This window comes from Strigops habroptila, chromosome 1 (assembly GCF_004027225.2).
Source record: "Strigops habroptila isolate Jane chromosome 1, bStrHab1.2.pri, whole genome shotgun sequence".
NCBI lineage: Eukaryota > Metazoa > Chordata > Aves > Psittaciformes > Psittacidae > Strigops > Strigops habroptila.
In genome coordinates this window covers 78,593,959-78,614,275 of record NC_044277.2, presented here as the reverse complement: position 1 = coordinate 78,614,275, position 20,317 = coordinate 78,593,959, and the positions used below count along the sequence as shown (strand labels likewise).

Genomic DNA, 20,317 nt, shown 5'->3' with positions numbered 1-20,317 from the left:
ATTCGTTTTCTTTCTTTTCCCTGTCAAAATTAAAGCTATACTTCCAGTTTTGAGAAGACAAAGTTTAAAAATGAAGCGTGGAATGCAAAAGTGCTACAATAAGTGCTTTAAATGTCAAAATAAATGTTACTGGCATACAATAATAGTCAAAATAATAGAAAGTGCATGTGGGTTTTGTACAGGGATATTATACTCTTTGGAGTAATACATCAGGGGTTTCTTCAGTGGAAGAATCACTTCATTTTCTTATTTCCATATCTAGGCACTGGATCATTCACTTTGTGGGAAGTGGAAGATGTACTATGGTTACTTTGTGTTGTTTTGGTATTTGTTTTTGGGTTTGTTTTGATTTGTTGGTTTGGTTTTTTTTTCCACTGGAGACCAGCTACTTTATTGTTGAGTATATGTACAGGAAGGGAAATCTGCACCTTGAAAAAAATCTGAGGCAGTCATATAATTTGTCATGTCCTTCAAAATTGCTTCTTCCTTATCTAAATTTGGGATTGGAAAGGATTTTTGTACTGTATTAGGAAGATTAATTTATATTAGTCAGCAGTCATTATATGTGGTAGATTTTCTGAAAGTTTACCACTCTTAGGCATGGCTATAACAAATACACTTTCATTTTTCTTACAAGGCATATGTACAAATATTTGTGTATACATGTATATGTGTTAAAATTCATGTATAAATATGCACAAAATATAAACAAAACAAAATAAAGAAAAGGTATTGGCCTAAAATTTCTGGACTAAAGACCAAAACAAATATAGTAGTCATGAAATCTTTGTCCTGCTTTACGGAGAGATTGTATCATATGAACACTTGAGAATTATTTGATTTTTTAAATAAGTTGAAGAAAATTAGAGACCTTAGGGTTTTGCCTTAATTGCCTAGGAGAAAACAGTGATCAATAAGAGCTTGGTAGGAGAATTTGTAATACTTGGCTTTGGCTTTGCTCTGAGAAAAATAAACATTTTCTCAGGGACATCTGGGAGGTGAAACTTTGCTACCTCCCTTAGGCTGAAAGGGACATTAACTCTGAAAGTCAATTAAGAAAAGTCTTAGTTTTGCTGCAAGTACTTGAAAAGACTCCAGTGTTCTTCAGAATCAGATTGGTCACAGTTTGGTCTCTCTGTTTCAAAGACCCCTACAGACAGCAAGCATGTGAACTAAAGCATCACTGAGGATGTAACTTTTTCAGTACTTGTAGAAGTAAAAGCCCCTAAGTTTTAACATGTCATGTAGCCCAGCCTCCTATACAGATTGATCGTAATAAAATACATTGTGCCCTGTGATAATATGTATCTAACAACTTGTCCTGATTTTCCAAAGAACTCTGCACACACCTCTGAAATAGACCTCTTTAATTCAGGTGTAGCTGTTGCATTTTAATAAACAAGACAGTCCCATTTTCTCGGTCTTCCTTTTGCCCTCCTCTAAATACAAGTTCTAAAATTTTCTACAGCAGATAAGAGAGGGATTTAAGGAAGGTGGTTAACTGAGCAGTAAAGGGTGAGTTGATCAATGCATTGACAAGCTGGAACATTGGTGCTATATTTTGTTCTTAATTTATGTAACTTAGCCAGTTAGACAACTGGGGTGCTGTACAGTTGCTGACACTCATCTGCGTATTTTTGGAGCAAGTCCAGAGGAGGGCCACAAGGATGATAAGAGGGCTAGAGCACCTCCTGTATGAAGACAGGCTGAGAAAGCTGGGGCTGTGCAGCAGAGAACAGAAGGCTGTGTGGAGACCTCATAGCAGCCTTCCAGTGTCTGAAGGAGGCCTATAAGGATGCTGGAAAGGGACTCTTCGTTAGGGACTGTAGTGACAGGACAAGGAGTAATGGACTCAAGCTTAAACAGGGGAAGTTCGGGTTACATATAAGGAAGAAATTCTTTACGGTGAGAGTGGTGAGGCACTGGAATGGGTTGCCCAGGGACGTTGTGAATGCTCCATCCCTGGCAGTGTTCAAGGCCAGGTTGGATGGAGTCTTGGGTGACATGGTTTAGTGTGAGGTATCCCTGCCCATGGCAGGGGGTTTGGAGCTAGATGATCTTAAAGTCCTTTCCAACCCTAACCATTCTATGATTCTATGATTTATGGGCAATTAGCAATTCCCTGCAACTTGTCTGCAGGTTCGCTTACATTAACTGTGGTGTGGTTATTTCTCAGCAATAGTAAAATATTAAAGTCTCTGTAATCTGGCTGAAAACTCCTATCTGCATAACTATTATTCAGGTTGTTTCTGAACAAGAGCTGAATAGGTACGTCTTTTTCACTGATTAGCTGAGAGCCATTTTAGCCACCTTATTAAGAAATAATCACAGTAATTCTTCCTGCTCTGGCTGTCTGCTGTTCACAGGAGCTACTGCCCAGCCAGGCAGCCAACTATTCCCCCAGATGCTAAATAGTTAAATATTTAATTATAATTAGTGATGCTTGAATACCATAATGATGACTAACATAGGTAAGAGAGAAATAGAACCTTGTTACTGAGCTGGGAAGGGCCTTCAGAAGGCATAAAACTTTTTGTACTTTGGGATGTGTATCCTAGAGGTTTAATTGCTAATTCCCTGCTAATGGTAAACCTGAATCTTGGAACCTTGTTTCTTCTTTTTGTTTCCTTTGGTGGCAATAGATTTGTTTCTGAGCTTTCCATCATTACACAAAAAAGTATAGCAGAGACATTATGATAAATATTCATACACAAACATATGAGATTTCAGTCATTCTGAGGGACTTTCCAAACATTTGACAAAACAGAGAAGAAAACTACAGGCTCTCCTGGGTTCAGCTGTAACAGTTATTTTTCTCCTTCCTAGTAGCTGGTGCAGTGCTGTGTTTCAGCATTAGTCCAAGAACAATGCTGGTAACACACCGATGTTTTACTTGTTGTTAAGTAATGTTTACTCTAATCAAGGACTTTTCGGTCTCTCATGCTCTGCCAGTGAGGAGGGGCACAAGAAGCCAGGAGGAAGCAGAGATAGGACACCTGACCCAAACTAGCCAAAGGAGTATTCCATACCACAGCATGTCATGCCCAGTATATTAACTGTGGGGAGTTACTGAGAAGGCCCAGATCGCTGCTCGGATTGGGCTGGGTGTCGGTCAGTGGATGGTGAGCAGTTGTGTTGTGCATCACTGCTGTTTATTGTTGTGGGTTTTTTTCTCCCTGTCCTGTTTTAGTTTTATATTCTCTCCCCTTGTTATTTCCTTTATCATTATTATTATTGGTGGTAGCAGTAGTAGTTTTGTATTATACTTTACTTATTGGACTGTTCTTATCTCAACCCGTGGGATTTACATTCTTTTGATTCTCCTCCCCATCCCCCCCAGGAGCAGGGGGGAAGAATGGGAGGAGTGAGTGAGTAGCTGTGTGGTTACCGGCTGGGCTTAAACCACGACACAGGCATAGCCCCCTTCCCCAATATTATTGAATCATAGAACAGTTTGGGTTGGAAGGGACCCTAGAGGCCATCTCGTTCCACCCCCACTGCCATGGGCAAGGACACCTTACACTAGACCACGTTGCTCAAAGCCTCTTCCAACCTGGCCTTGAACACTTCCAGGGATGGGGCAGCCACAGCTTCTCTTCTTCATCTTATCCCTCTATGCCCTTGTAAAAAGTTCCTCTCCAGCTTTCTTGTAGGCCTTCTTAGACTGCTGTAAGGTCTTCCCTAAGCCTTCTGTTCTTCAGGCTGAACAACCCCAGGTGTCTCAGCCTGTCTTCCTAGTAGAGATGCTCCAGCCCTCTGATCATCTTCGTGGCCGTCCTTTGGACTTGCCTCAAAAGGTCCACATCTTTCTCATGTTGAGTGCCCCAGAGCTAAACACAGTACTCCAGGTGCGGTCTCATGAGAGCAGAGTAGAGGAGGAGAATCACCTCCCTTGACGTGCTGGTCAAGCTTATTTTGATGCAGCCCAGCATACAGTTGGCTTTCTGGGCTGTAAGTGCACCCTGCCAGCTCATGTTGAGCTTCTCGTCAACCAACACCCCCAAGTCCTTCTGCTCAGGGCTGCTCTCAACCCAGTATCTTCCCAGCCTGTAGTTGTGCTTGGAATTGCCCTGGCCCAGCTGCAAAAGATATATCAATTATCAAAATATATATCAAAATAAAGTTAGGGCTCTCAAGTGGGTGTCCTAGTGCCATTACAAGTTTTGAACTGCTCAACAGGGATTCTGTTTCTGTCAGGTGAGAGGTGTGTCTGCTGGCCTGCTGTCTAGTCTCCCTTTTGCTTTCATAGTCTCCAGAAATTCCTTTCTGTCTGTGTTTGAATGAAGCTAGCAGGTAAATGGGTGGAAACGCATCTGATGGTTCAGCAGATGATGAGGTACACAGGGCTCCAAGTCGTGGATCAGTGGAAAATTCTCGTTGATCACAGGAGTTTGCTGCATCATGTTTTGTCTGCCAGAACCAAAGGAGGAGTAAAAGCCCATGATAGTTGACATCATCTCAAAAGTAAAACTTTATTCAATTTCTAAGTTGCAAGGTTTGGGTTTTAATGCTCTTTAATGCCACAAACCATAAAAAATTCGTACGTGTATCAAAAGCAGTAAAAACAAAGAATTGTTTTAGTTCTTTTTGAAATGGAAAATAAGACTCTTCCTGGGGATAAAACCCTCCCAGGAATTTCAAAAGCTCTAACATCAGAGAAAATTTTAGCTGAAGTGAGGCAAAGTCATAAAAGCAGTTCAGGTGGAATTTCTCTAAGCGATAAGCTTTTACTGTCTTTCATATAGCCAATTGCTTTTAACACCTTACTAACACCCAGCAAAGCAAATATTTGATTTTATGATGAATTAATTGTTCACTTTATATTTCTGAATAATATGTCATAAAATGATGAGAAATAATTTTACTGTTTCTCTTAGGGAAAGGTAGGAAGGGGAGAATGTTTTTAAAGAACATTAGAGATATAAATGAATTAATTTATAGAAACGTTTTATAAAGCTCACTGCGCAAACTCGAGTTTTTTTACTTACATATGAAGATTATCCAGATAAAAAGTCTGTCACCAACATTTATTATGTTTATGATAAAGTATGGCCCCAAAGCTTTAAAATTTGGAGCTTTATAAGAAAAAAATGTTTTCATATAAATAATTCAGGTAACATAGGTGAGCTAATCTTTTTGTTCACTAGATTAAAATGATATCTTCCAAATAGCATTTATTTAGTGCATTTAATATCTATTAAGTATCTGCATGTTTATTGCTATTAATTTGTAAGTCTTTAGAGTACAGAAAGTATCTTGTTCCTTGAAAGCATTCTAAGGATTTCACTACGCACTTCAAGTCTGTGGTGCCTCTGAAAAATCAAACTACTTTATTTAGAATCATAGAACGTTCAATTATATTTTGGGTTACCATGTTAACAAATGCAATTATTACTAATAATTAAGAGAGGCTAATGCATTTATAAAGAAGAAATTGGGAAATTAGTTGAAACTTGAACTATAACCATCTCTAAAATTCTTTGAGATTTTCAGACTCCTTTCCTCAGAGGAAGACAAGATGGTTTGACAAATGAGAGAGTTTATTTTGGCTCATGTGCTGGTGTGGTTTGAATAAAAACTATCTTCATTAGAAGACTTTGTCATAATGCTTGTGGGTGAGGCTTTGCAAATCCAGAAGACCAGAAAGTACCTGCTGCTAATGAATAGAGCAAGGAAGATTTTCTCGCAGTGGAGGAGGACCAGGTTGGGAGCACTTTAACAATCTGGATGTACACAAGTGAACAGGGCCTGATGGGTTACATCTATGAATGTTGTGGGAGCTGGATGATGTCATTGCAAGGCCACTCTCAGATATTTTTAGAAAGGTCATGATAATCAGGAGAGGTTCCCAAGGACTGGAAGGCAACAAATGTCACCTTATATCTTCAAGAATGACAAGGAAGATCTGGGTAACTACAGGCCAGCCAGGCTCACTGACATCCCTGTGAAAGTAAGAAAGCTCTCAAAACCATTTCTAAACACATGGAATCCAGCCACTGGATTTGCAAAGGAGGAATCATACTTAGCCAACCTGGTAGCCTTCTATAATGAGATGACTAGCTTGGTGGATGGGGGGAGAACAGTGGATGTCATTTACCTTGACTTTGATATGGCTTTTCACACCAACTGGCAAACATCCTCATAGAGAAGCTGATGAAGTACTGATTAGATAAGCAGACAGTGAGGTGGATCGAAAACTTGCAGAATGGCCAGGCCACTCTGGGAACAGGTTGTCCAGAGATGCTGTGTAGTCTCTGTCTATGAAGAAATTCAAAACACGACTGGACATGGTCCTAGGCAACCTGCTGTAGCTGACTCTGATCGAGCTGGGGGCTTGGACTAAATGGACTCCCTTCCAACCTCAACCATTCTGTGTTTCTGTGATTCTGTGATGAGTGGAACTGCGCAGTGGGTCACACTTGGCCACATGTCAAAAGTTACATTCAGGGAAATATATGTTTATTTGCACCGAAGCAGTAGCTCCCTCTGTAGTTTTTCAGTGCAGATTGTTAGCTTTCCTTCTAGCTTAGTATTCAGCTCAGTACTCCATTTCTATGTGGACAAAATGTGTGTATCTCTTTAGGCTGTGTCCTCTAGTAAGGTAATTCACTCATTTTTAGGGACATATTTGATTTAGGTTGCTCCATGCTAAATGTGTCAATCTTCCTACCTTGAGGCAAAGGTATTTTTTTAGTACAATAGGACTGTACCCTTAGCAATTACAATATATCTGATTGATTGGCTGCAATCTATAATACTGCAGGTATGTCATTATCCTCTTTCCATAATGCTGTTCTTTGTGAGTTCAGCTGAGGTGCAATTTCATCAGGGACGATTTTGGCACTTTGTTTCACTGAGCATAACCTTAAAAAGGCTTTATTGATTTCCTATCTAAGCCACAGTTTTGCAAACTGCAATAACTAGACAAATTTATGCTTATTATAAAAGAAAAAGTAATAAACAAGCTGCTCATTACATGTCTTGAACTAAGTTATATAAATCATAAGCCACCTACCCACTATACAGATAAATTTTTACTGCATGGATGGAGTTCTGACATAAGTAAACTAAAAACTTTGCATTAATTGCAAACACAAAAGAAAAACAAGCCACTGCCTTTTGTGAAGACTAAAGACATTGGGTGTAATACATTTTGAAAATATGTGCTTTATTTTAATTAATACTGGTTTATTTGACTATTAAAATAATTCAAAGCAAGATGTTAGGGGAAACGCATAATAAGACTATATGGTTTTTATTCTAAGTTAAATCAGTGCTAACTGAAAATGGCTTTTACCTCTTTATGGACATTTTTGTTTCCAAAAATAAAAGGTTTTGAAATTGTAAACAAGCTTTTGCATTTCACATTTTAAGTTGTCTATTTCCTAGATTTTTTGTAGTGCTGGGAGATGGATTATGTATGTATGAACAACAAAACAGAGACGAAAGAATACTCGCCTTTAATTTATTAAATTAAAACAGATACTCGTGTGACAGAAATTAGGAAAATATATGCACAGCAGTTAGTAGAGGCCCACTTTTGTACCTTATGGGGAAGTAAGAGGAATTCTTCAATAATTTATGTTGCTATGTGTGTTACACAGATGACAAGAACTGTCTCCCCTGTGATATTTTTTCTTTTTCTTTTAAAATTTAGAATAGTAGGAAAAAATCTGAAAGGAAACTTATTTTAATCAATAACATTTGCATTTATTTCTCTGCACAAAATGGATAAGGCTGCAGTAGTAAGTGTTACCAAAATGAGCCCTCTATTTCCTCCTGTGCCACCTCATCTATTGTCTGCATTGGGCCGTAATTGCTGAAATTCACAGCAGGCATCTGTTATAAAATTACTCGATTTGTTAGTCTTCAATTTGGGAAATGAACAATCACACACAAGAGACATGAGGATTTATAAAGATGAAAGTCAGACAAGAATATTGGTTCATCTTTTTTAGAGACTGTACTCAAAATGCCTTGTGGTTGCTTTTAACATCTCTGAGTTTAATTGCTGGCTTGGGCTGGGAACACACATAGACTGGAGAGTGGAAGGTTTTACTTGAGTGGAAGGTTTCCTGAGGAAAGATTAGCTATTCACATACAGCTCTGATACATGAGTTTTCATGAAAAACATATGGTTCTGAACAACTGAAAACATAAATGAGGATTACTTTGGGTGAAGTTATTTATAGATGGCTGTCCTCTCTAGTTAGAATAGCTGTTGTCAGTTTAACTAGAGCGTGCCTCAGTTCCTGTGATGACTGTGTATTCCCATGTTCTAATGGTAAGCCAAACCAAAAAAAACCTGGTTTAAAGGATAGAAATAGAAGCCCTAGAGTTATTATTTCTGATGTTTTAAAACCCATGAAGGATTTTCTGTGTTAGTTCATCAATGATCAGAAAAGAGTCATTGGCTCATTACAGCTGCCGACCCTAACAGCATATGTCGGTAGGGTGAGAACAAGTCAAAAAGAGTTGTGAAAAGAAAATTTCTGTCTAGAGTTATTTATTATTGAGCATTGGCGCAAGCCCAGTGTAAGCTAAGTGATTCCAGGATATTGAGAGGCCTGAGGTGAATGTTCCCACAGTTAAGAAAATTGGTGGGTAATCCCTCAGTCCTTTTGTCTCTGGAACTACCTGCTAATATTCCCATGATTAATGGCTTGAACCTTGTAGGGAAAAAACACTGTCTGTCATTTTTTCCTGAGGAGAGTACCATCCTCTGAAATTACATAACTCAGTACAGTTAGCACAATTCTGTTGACCTTTCAGAAGACCAAAGATGTAAGAAGTGTGGTGAAAGTACAAGTTGAGCTATGGATTTCCATAATCTATTATGAAAAGAAATATTAAGAATTAAATACTTCTTAATACTATGATAAGGAAGATAGAGACGTTTAAATCTCTTTTATCTAAATTGCAATAACTAGCTATAGGAGATCCATATTTTTGATTTTAAGTGTCTAAGATTATACACCAAGTGTGCATTAAGCAGTAATTGTGTCATCATATACACAACATGCAAACAAATTCCTGCAAGGACTCATCTTTAAATGTCTATCCTTGAGTTAGTTTTATAATTTAGCATATTTATGTAGTCAGGAAACTATGATGGATTGTTCCAAATTTATTATAATCAAAGTCTAACCAGTAGTAGAAAGTCTTTTAATAATCTTAACTGGAGTATGCTTGCAATCTGAAGTAATTGATATAATTCTTGACAAGTAGAGAAAAAAAGAAATACCCTAAGGAACAACAAAATTATATTAAAATGTGCTAACGTTCATTCCAGTATCCCATGTTAATTACAAAATTATAAATATATTTGCATTGCAGCCTAAGATTAGTCAATTCTTCCCTTACGTATACCGTTAATCTGTTGAAAGGTTTTGGTTTGTTTGCTTTTCTCTCCTTTCCCCCATCTCGTGTATTCATTCAAAAAAACATAGAAAGACAGCAGAATGAAGGATGGTTTCCTGATTGTCCATGCTTTTACGTTGACATTGACAGATTCCTACCAGTAATGAAAATGTTTGTAATTTATCAAAATAAAGATTCTAGATCATTCACAAAGTAGGCATAGATTCACCTTAGTACTATGAGACAAGAACAACGTAACATGACAAGACGCAATAAAAATAAAATTGATGACATTACTTCATCATCTGTTCATCTTCCTAAAGTAAAGGAAAATTTAATTTTTAACCTGTAGTGAAAATTTCATTTTACCTGCGTTAACTTTCAAGATTTCAATGAACCGTGGAGCCTTGTGCATTGACTTACGTATTTTCATTATTATAATGAAAGTTTCAGTCTTTTTTTTTTTTTTTAAGAATGATTTGCCTGATGTCTTTATGCATGTTTGTAAGTCAGACATGATAATTTGCCATGTAGAGAATTATGGCTCAGTGGCTTATATTTAAATTACAAATGATCACATGTAAGTATTGCTAGTGATGACAAAGCTAACACAATATGTATAAATAGTTGCATATAGAACGAGTTTATTGTTTTTCACTCATACAGAATACTTTTTATATTGCTTTTTTTCATTACTTTTTTACAACCCTTGGCATTCTATAGCAGTTTTTTTGGAATTATGTATCATTTAATTTTGTTATGTTACCAAGCTCTCTTAAGAATTCACTTTTTTGTATGTTGGAAAGTCAATTATTAAAGCATGTGTGTGGAGCTATAGTACTTTTATTATTGTAGTGCTTAGAAATGACAAACATAATTAGACTCCTCTTCAATGTTAGGCACTTCATAAATAGGTTTATTGGATACTGGTATAGTATATCACATGTTTTTGGTGCTGTAATATATCTTTGTGGCAACCTTCCTATGAATGTGCTACAAGGACAGTCATACTCAAACATCAGGGCCATCATTCTCATCTCACTTTGGTTTTATGCCAGTAAAAACTGAATAGAGTATTTCAGATTCATTAGTATCACTCCTGATATTTATAGACATACCTGACATTAAAACTGAACTATTAACTCAGGATAGAAAAGACAACTCTGCAAATAACCATTTAAGAGAGAGAGAGTCATTTTGCTAGTCAAATCCCAAAATCATAATCAAAATCATATTTTTCTTGCCAAGCTGTATAATTAATTGCCAAGTTGTATAATTAATTACTTTATGTCAAGCAAAATATTTGACATGAAATGTTAGGATTTGGGGTTTTTTGTAATAGAATTACAAAACTAAAGTCACCTTATTACAAGAGAAAGGTCATCATCTGCTTGTTGTCCAGTAGTTTAGTCAGTACAGTTCTCCGGATGATGACATGTATCTTCCTGAAATACCAAGATTCATCTTCCCTTTGTGTGTTTTCTACCCGTATTTCTCACATTCTATCAGATTGGTCTGATCATTAAACTACAGTGTATTTGGGGTTAACATACGGTGTTGGGTTTCTGTTTCTCCTCATATAAACACCACTGAAGTACGAACTGAGTTTCAGGCATTCAACTTCATGAGGGATCCATCTATATAGCTAGAGAGCCATTATAGGTTTCTGCACTGGTTTTGGCTGGGATAGACTTAATTTTCTTCATAGTAGCTAGCATGGGATATGTTTTCGATTTGTGCTGAAAACAGGGATGTTTTAGTTATTGCTGGGCAGTGCTTACATAGAGTCAAGGCCTTTTCTGGTCCTCATACCACCCTGCCAGTGAATAGGCTGTGGGTGCACAGGAAGCTGGGAGGGGACACATCCAGGACAGCTGACCCTAATTGACCAAAGTGATAACCCATACCATATGATGTCATGCTCAGCAATAAACTACGGGAAAGGTTGGCCATGGGGACACTGCTCAGGGACTGGCTGGGCATTGTTTGGTGGTGAACAACAGTTTTAATTTGCATCATTCGTCTTTCTTGGGGTTTATTTCTCTCTCTTTGTAATTTTCCTTTTCATTACAAATTATTATTATTAATAATAATTGTTATTATCTTGTATTTCAATTATTAAACTGTTACTATGTCACCCCACAAATTTTCCCATTTTTACCCTTCCATTTCTCTTCCATCCCCCATCCTGCTGGGAAGGTGGAGTGATTGAGCGGCTGTGTGGTGTGCTTAGTTGCTGGCTGAGGTTAAGCAAGGATGGTTTCTAAGGCTTACTGTGTCCCACACAAAGGGAGATAAACAAATAACTGGTTTGTATCATGTTAAAGACTCCAGTAAGTCAGGTGTTGTCTTTGCATTTAGAAACATTTTTTCATCCCATGAGAGTTGTCTGGCATAGATTCCACGTGTTACACTTGCCAAATGGGGTTGGTGGCATTAAAGGTGGGACTTGTTCAGTCACTCTCCTGAAACTCTTCCAGTGTGTACAGTGGAAAGATTGAGAATTATTCTCCATGGTAGTTGGAGGTTTCTAATCTGTTTACTTGTAAATTCCCTCCTAACCCCCATTTTAACAGGTTACTTGGGTTACCAAGTAGTTCCTACCCTGACTAAAAAAAGACAAGGTGGAAAAATGGTGGAAAGAAAGGGTATTTCCAAAGTGTGTAGATAGGTTGTGAAGCTCAGGAAAATCAAACTCATGAGTAAATATGGACATCAAGAATCTAATCAAACAGGAATTCTTTAACTAAATACCTTTGAGAATATCAGCCTAACTGATTTGCCGAAGGTCAGAGGAAAAAACCATATCAAGGTGAGACATGAACTGAGGTTTTCCATATCCTTTTTCTGTTCCTTTAACCACAAGATATATAGTCTCAAATACTTTAGCAGTTAATTTTAATAGATACTGACAGCATAGACATTTTTTCTGTTGTGTTTTCGTATTTCAAGATATTGCAGAGAAGTGAGGTTAGATGGTCACCTATTACAGCATATCCACAGTTATAGATCTTAGCTGGCTTTCCATCTGACATGGATCAACCATTTTACAGTACTGCCAAGTTTTTTCAAACCTCTTTATGGGTAGTAAGATGGTTGTTCTACATTAGCTGTTGTTTCACATAAGCAAAAGCATTCGCTATGCTGATACATTTATGATTAAGGTGGCCACAGAAATGTTCCTACTATCATTGCATAATGGATACTTTGTCCGTAAGCAATTTACCTCCATTCACTGAAGACAGTTTTGAGTGCTTCGTGGAGCTTAGCATTTCTTGTTTGTCTGCACCTGTTGTCTGATCCAAGTAGATACTTCATACAGATCTGCACTGGTTTTGGCTGGGATAGAGTTAATTTTCTTCATATAGCTGGTCCAGTGCTGTGTTTTGGATTTGTGATGGAAGCAGTGTTGATAACACAGGGATGTTTTAGTTACTGCTGAGCACTGTTTACACATAGTCAAGACCTTTTGTGCTTCTCACACCACCCACAAGTGAGTAGGCTGAGGGTAACCAAGAAGCTGGGAGGAGACACAGCCGGGACAGCTGACCCCAACTGACCAGAGGGATCATCCATGCCATATGATGTTGGGCCAGGCTTGGTGAAGTTATTTGTGTCTCCACTGTGATGGGTCTCTTTCATTAAGGGTTATTGCAGCATTACTGACATACATCAGTTTTGCTATACCAAAAATATTCCTTTGTTTGGACTGTTTAGATTAATGGCAGTATAATCCAGGACAGTATCAAAATTCTAGCAGGAGCACCATTTATGCTGTATTTTGTTATTCTCAATAAATAGTAGTGATACTTAATTCATCATTTGCATTTCATGAGTTTCTAAGCCTGCAGTTTTGCAGGCAGAGTATATAGGATCAAAATTTCTTAATTATCATGTTTTAACAGATTGTCCATGCTTGCTGCTGGTCATTTCACCTTTTCAAATTGGGGAAATGAATAAATGTAATCTCAGTAAAAGGATGTGTAGGGGTAAATTCACACAGGCACTCCCTCTGTACCTCTCCTCATGGGTTAATTGTCATGTATAATGGTATTTAAATCTATAGAAGATAGTCTGAAGAAGTGATTAGTAACAGTTAATCTTGAAAAAAAGCAAGATCTGAGAAAAATCCGGCCTGCTGTACTTTCATATTGTATGAGGAAGAGATGCATTGAGGGTGCACAACTCTCTTATTAGATATAGAACTGTAGAATGGTTGGGGTTGGAAGGGATCTTAAAGATCACTTAGTTCCAACCCCCCTGCCATGCGCAGGGACACCTTCTACTAGCCCAGGTTGCTCAAAGTCCCATCCAACCTGGCCTTGAACACTGCCAGGGATGGGGCATTCACAACTTCCCTGGGCAGCCTTGTGCCAGTATCTCAAGATTATTTTAAGTTGAAATAATAAGTTCCACTTATTAGTCACCTACTGGAACATATGTGGGCTAATACATGTAGAAACTTTGTACCTCTTCATAAGCATCAGAGGAAATAATTCCTTAAAAAAAAAAATAGAAAAATATAATACCTCCATTATAGCTAATTGTTCTGATTGGATTTCTAAATCCTAATCTCCTAGCCCTCATATCAGTTTTCTGGGCAGAGGTATAGAAGGATGCTAGATTTAGGTGTCTAATGAGCCTATGACCATATAAAAGCACCAAGACAGGCTTAGGCATCTTGGCTGGAAGACTAACACATAGCTTAAAAAGAAAATGCAAAATAATAAACAGACTGAAAGAAGTATCAGTCTTAGCCTTTGGATTGCTGTACAAATTCTAGCTGTGTTATTAAACATATTCTATCAGACACCAGGCTTCCTCCAAAGCCAACAATGAAATACCGGGGAAGGAGACACGGCAGGGGAGACCCTTTGCTTCAGTTTCCTGCTGCATTGGTGTTACATAGCAGCAAGCTGGAGTGGTTCTCTTGAGTCCCAAAGTACTGGATTCTCAATTAGTAGCCTTCTAACTGCTGAGCTTTAAATCAGAAAATTCTTCGTGATGAACCTTTCTGTAGCTGATGAGGGCATCTGTGCTGCAGTCCTGTACTGCAACATGTTAGCCTCCCATTATTCTCTGACCCTCCCATTCATCAGCTTTTCGAAGCTGTAGGGAATGAAGCAAGCACTAGCACTGCTCTTTCCTGACTCTGCAGCATGCGTTCTGAAAGGCAGTCCAGGAGACTGACAGAGAAGGGGTTAAAGTGCTCTGCATTTTGCACTTTGTTACTAACCTTCCAGCCAAGGGGGACTTGTTCTGCTTTCACTGAAGTCCTTCAATCTCTTTGCATTACTTTTGGTGCTGTATAACATTTTAAAAGCTCCCTGACTGACAGACATGGCCGGAGGCAGAGTTCTGCTGGGAGAACTGTAATGTACAGAGCCTTCTCAGCAAAGAGCAATGGTAGAGTAGTTAAATTGAATACAGCGTGATTTTACGGGTTGTGAAGTAGTGCAGGCTATCCCACTTTTTAATGTTATTTATTTCCAGCTCCTATCTATTGCTGGGTAATTCAAAAGGATACTCTGAATTCTTTGTTTGCTTTTTTTCTTTTTTGCCTGCCCTGTGTTTCATGGTTGCTGTGATTTTGCCATAAAAAATAGGCATGCACTTTGCAACTGTGGATCGGGAGGCACAGGAGTTTGGAAGTCTTGCAACTGAATTATGGATGAACCTAATGTTATATACCATTGAATACATTGAAAAGAGAAGCACAAAAAGTTATGCGAACTGTTACATAAAAAAAGCCACTAATAGAAATACATACCAAATATATTAACACTGAGTGCAGTTCTGTAGCGTGGTAGGGTCCTGTCTGAAAGTTTCTTTGCTGGAATAAAATCCACAGAATACAAATGGTAATGTAAGTGGGAAGTTTGTACCCATCATACCTGAGATTAAAAAAAAAAAAAAGTCTTGTTCAGAACATAGAAATTTTTTTTTTTTGAAGGATCATAGGCATATAGTTCTTCCCTCATTTTTAATCCTTTCTGATGGCAGAGTTGCAACACTTACTTGAAATAGATATCTTTTTATCACATTTTTTAGTTTCTTTTTTATTAAGACCTAAACCATAGCCTTTCTAATTAGAACAGAAGATCTTTCCCTAAATTTAGAATAGGAAGTGCTGTTATTTTTCCAGAGTGTTTTTAATTTCTTTTTCAAAGATTACTAGGTTTTCCAGGCTCCCAATTATAAATCCTTTCTATTTAGATACTTCAGCATGTACATAACAGATAAGAACTTATATATTATTTATTGTTATGGATATGAATAATATTATTCATAAGGAAAATATAACCTTTTTAAGAGTTTGAAAATGAAAAATATATATGGTTAGGTACTTTTTCTTCTTTTCTGAGGTCCATATCATGGCGTTGATTTTTAAGCAGAACTCTTTATTGATTTGGTAGAAATTCTACTTAAAAATCAATGACACAATATGGCCTTAACAGAGTGGTGGATTCCATAGTGATATAAATTGTTTTTTTGTTTGCAAAATGTAAAGGCATTCATCTTAAATCCTACTAGCAGTATTTCTTTTACCTTGCAACCAGCAGACCGTAGAATAGCCCCCAAGGTGCTTTTCTGGCAAAGACAACAAGCAAAGCATTTCTGCTCTGGACAGTGAGATGTAAAACTCTTCTTCTCCAATATTTTCTGTGTAAATCCAGAGTAAATATTTTGGACATCACTGATGGGTAACAGTTTTGTCTGATAACTGGGTCGTAAAGCAAGGGCAAATGGCCTGTCCTCAGACACAAAGGTAATGCTAAGCAGAGCAAGAATGACCTATCCTTGTAATAACTGTACAATGTTCTAGAGCAGCTCAGTGCTATAAACAAAATAGTAATCTCTTTTTAAAATGTAATTCCTAATCTTTTTCTCTTGTCTCTATAAACTAACTTGGTGTGAGAATTTTGATGAATGCTTCAATGTAATTTTATGTAATTTGATGTTGCATGTAAATCTCTTTTATAGGTCCCTTTAGATGGAATTTAATGCAGCAAAAACCTTGTCATCAGAAGGATTAATGCCTGCATTAGCATTTCCGCAATAAAATCAGAAGCTAAGTGGTGGAGGCCACAGACACCTCAAACCTGGATTCCTCTGCTCTGCATTAAGTACTGGAGTTTTTATTACTTGCTGTAGGGAAGCCATTGCCAATGCTTACAAGGAACTGCTTATCCCTGCTTCTCTGGGTCCTGTTTGAAGGAGGTCTTGTAACGACACTGCATCCACAACCACAACAGACTTTAGAAGCAGAGCCAAGAGAAAATGTTGTCCCAGTGCCAGGGAGGAGGTCATTTGCCCAGCGAGTCAAACGAGGCTGGGTGTGGAATCAATTTTTTGTGCTGGAGGAGTACATGGGCTCTGAACCTCAGTATGTTGGAAAGGTAATTTTTTACTCTTTCTTTAAAAGTTGAAATGAAACAGACAAATAGTAAAATGTGCTATAAATGTGTACCTGTTTCTAGTGGGGCAAATCTTCTCCAACTGGCGGTAGTTTCCCTCTGTTCATCCCTTTCACCATTCAGCCTCTCATATAGGCACTCTAGGTGTTATTATTACTTTTAGTGCACAAGTTTCTAACATTTACTTTCTATAGTATGTTTGTTGTATTTTCTTCTTTGGTTTTGGAATAAAACAATCAAAAAAAAAAAAGGTAGTTCTGAGATAAGTTTGTGATGTACAACTAGCTTTAATTGAATCTTCTGTAATAGCATACTCAATTTTTAGCAACGAATGTCAGAGTGATAGCAGAGATAAGCTTTAAGCCAGAAGTCTTAGCCCAGAATGCAGTTATTTCTGTGACTGGTGTGGTTACTCCATGTCAGTTTCGATCTAGCAAAGATAACTGCTTTTTGCTCTATTATCTTATGCCCCAGTATAATTTACTTTTATTTCTGATTGTTCAGATAATTTTAAAGTATTTCTAGTATGTTTTATTGCTTCATAATTCAAACTCTTGCTTTATAGCTTTTATGCTTTGCGTACAGACATGCACTCTCACACATGCAGAGAATTTATGCAATTCTCTTCTCATTATATTAGCATTGTTTCTGTAATAGGGCATAAGCAATTTGATACCCAACTGTTCGAGAGGTGTGTGTGTGGGTGAATTTAGATAATAGAGTTTTCAGAAAGGAAAGCTGAAAACAAGACCTGAAAAGAATAACACAGTATATAATTGGATGCTATGTAAAATTTTTGGCTTAAGTAAAAGTCCTTACTCAATGAAAATAAGATATTGGGAATTTGTTTCCTAGGTCCTCAAATGCTACTTCTCTCGACAGTGAAGTTCAAATTCTCCTAGGGTAAAAATGAGGCGTCATGCTTCAGTTTTTACTGTAATACCATTTTAACTTTTTTAAACGTAAAAGCTGGGAATGTGGTTGTGGGTTTTTGGGGTTTTTTTCCTTCTAAATCTAAATAAAATTAATGGAAAATTAATTTTGTCTCCTACCCTTCCAGGAAGCTATTTTGAGTAAAGGATGTATAATTAAAACAGAAAAAGACTACATGTGATTCTTTAGATTTGACAAACCAGCCAAAAATGTGCATGGATATAACACATGTAGGCATTAGTTTAAGCAATAAAACATATTAGTCAAAACAATTTAAAAAGAACTACATTTATACTGCAAAGATAATAAGTTTGTTTTAAAGTCTGAAGAATGGGGGGTCACATAATGAAAAATTGCAGCTTTGTGACTCCGGTTGATATAAATTCCACTTTCTCTAACACATATCTTCATTCTGGTGCAAACGACGACTCTAATCATATTCAATGCTGTAGCACAGGCAACATGATTGCTGTGCTTTTTACCTCAGAAGACAGAGATGTTATTGCTGCACCACTGTAATTCATTGGTCTTTATTCCTTTATGTAAGGTAGTCTGAACAGTCATTTAGGGTCACGTGTAAGCTGCCAAAATTAATATTTTGCACAGAATTGACTATTATCAATACATTTGAATTTAAACTTATGAGTAACTTCAGAACTAACGGGATATTTTCATTAGGAATAACACTTATCACATCACAGATTTACCTGGCATGTTCTTAACTTTTTAGACTTTTTAGAACTGTTTCAAGTTGCAGAAAAGACACTTTCCTAAAATGAGGAAAGATCTAATTGCAGTATGGTACACACTGTAGTGATGTTTATTGACAAGATATCGTGTAACACTGTCACCTAATAAATAGGATGATATAGGGAAGGGTCTTGGTGCTGGCAGATAAAATAAATTAGGATGCTTAATTAGTACATCAGTAATATAAACTAAAGAAATCTGCTTACAGAATAATGCAATTCACTCCAGATGATGTTTTTTTCCAACGTTTATTACCTGCTAAGAATCTTTTCGATGTTTATCACAACTTATTTCATCTATATTAACTATTTGCTTCAGTATACTTGAAAAATGAACCTGCCAGGTTTTGGATAAGTCTTCTTTGCATAATCACTTCAAAAAAACCCATCCACCTGCCCCCCAAAAAAAATCCCCAAACCAAGCAACAACAACAACAACAAAAAAAACCCAAAACAAACAAACAAAAAAAGCCAACCCCAAAACAACAATAACAAAAACCCAACAAAAAAACCCACAAAAAATCCCCCAAGATGGAGAGATTAGTGTTTTCCCTTCATTTTCCGCAAAGCTCTCAAAGAAGGTAAAGCACTGAATGGGAGAAGTTCTTTAGGGAAAGTGTGCTCTTTTAAATCCAGGTAGTGAATGCCATGCTTAATGTAAATGCAAAATATTGTCAACTGAAATATAGTCAGCAGTGGCTAATGAATATCTTTAGATCTTATTTAATTTTTAAAAATTACAGAAAATTTTTAGGGTATGAAGTGCCATTAAGTTCTTGATAGATTTGTTTTATATTTATTTACCATAATATAGCTTTATTTCAAAATAATATATTTTCAAAGTAATTATTTTTATAATACTGTTGTGCTATATTTTAAAGTGATAGTAAGTATATGATAAAGTGCAGGATATTTCATTTGACTTGAAATCACAGGATTTTTATCTTCTTCCTATAGAACTGCTGCCCTATTAATGTCACAGTAATTTATAAATAGGAGTTTAATGTGTCTATTAAATCAGCTGACAATTTCACTAAACAGTTAGGGGTGACTAGTTAATTTTGGAAGCCACCTGTAAGAGAACACAGATTTACAGCAATAATGTCAGCTGTTACAAGCCAACGCACTTAGTTTATTTTATGTCTGCTTTTAGAAGAGTATCTCAAGAAGTGTCAGGTCGCAAATCAAAATATAGTTTAGAAACTGATAGGGATTACTCTAGCTCACAGTGAAAGATCTTGAAATAATACTTCATGTTGACACATTAAAGGCATTTAACCTGAATATTAAATCAAAGTTTGGAAATCCTCAACTTGCATAAGATGGAAGAGCCATAAAAATTCCTCAGATTACCAAACAAAAGATAATCCGCTTTAGTAGAGATCCATCTAAGAAGATCCAGGCTAAAAAGCAAAATTGGAATATGGTGTTGCCATGTAATCCATGAAAATGGAAGGGATGCTGGAAGGCTTGCTGTGAAATAAAGCATGCTCATGTACTTTACTGTCCTTCATGTGTTTTCCTGGCCGTGAGAAGCCCCAGGACAGACAAAAAGCACATGTGTGAATTAGGATTAAAAAGTTCATGATTCTTTTTTTGTGCCAAAGCTCGGTCCTCACTGAATGGTGGCAGAAGTCATCAAAGTATCAGATCCTCAAGCATGGCCATGTCGCAGCCCAGGTTATAACCACTAGTAAGGTCACAGTTTTAATTGCCCATATGCAGGGGTAGCTCAAGGGGATGCAACCCCACCAGAACATTATAGACCTTTCCATAACCTTTCTTTATTGTAGTGTTTCAATAGTGACATACAGAGGCAGCATAATAAAATGAAAGTTCAAGAGAACAAAATAGATG

At 37.1% G+C, this 20,317-nt stretch overlaps 1 protein-coding gene across 3 annotated transcripts in view; it reads left to right on the top strand.

Moving 5' to 3' along the window:
• Positions 1–20,317, top strand: part of CDH12 (cadherin 12) — a 228,098-nt gene that overhangs the window by 59,447 nt on the left and 148,334 nt on the right. For 2 of the 3 annotated variants that reach the window (XM_030504737.1, XM_030504743.1), the window contains exon 3: positions 16,345–16,760. In XM_030504737.1, coding sequence (XP_030360597.1) covers positions 16,530–16,760 — 231 coding nt within the window. In that variant the 5' untranslated portion in view covers positions 16,345–16,529. Of the gene's footprint in view, positions 1–16,344; positions 16,761–20,317 lie in introns of those variants that run through there. The other variant, XM_030504762.1, reaches the window with a different exon arrangement.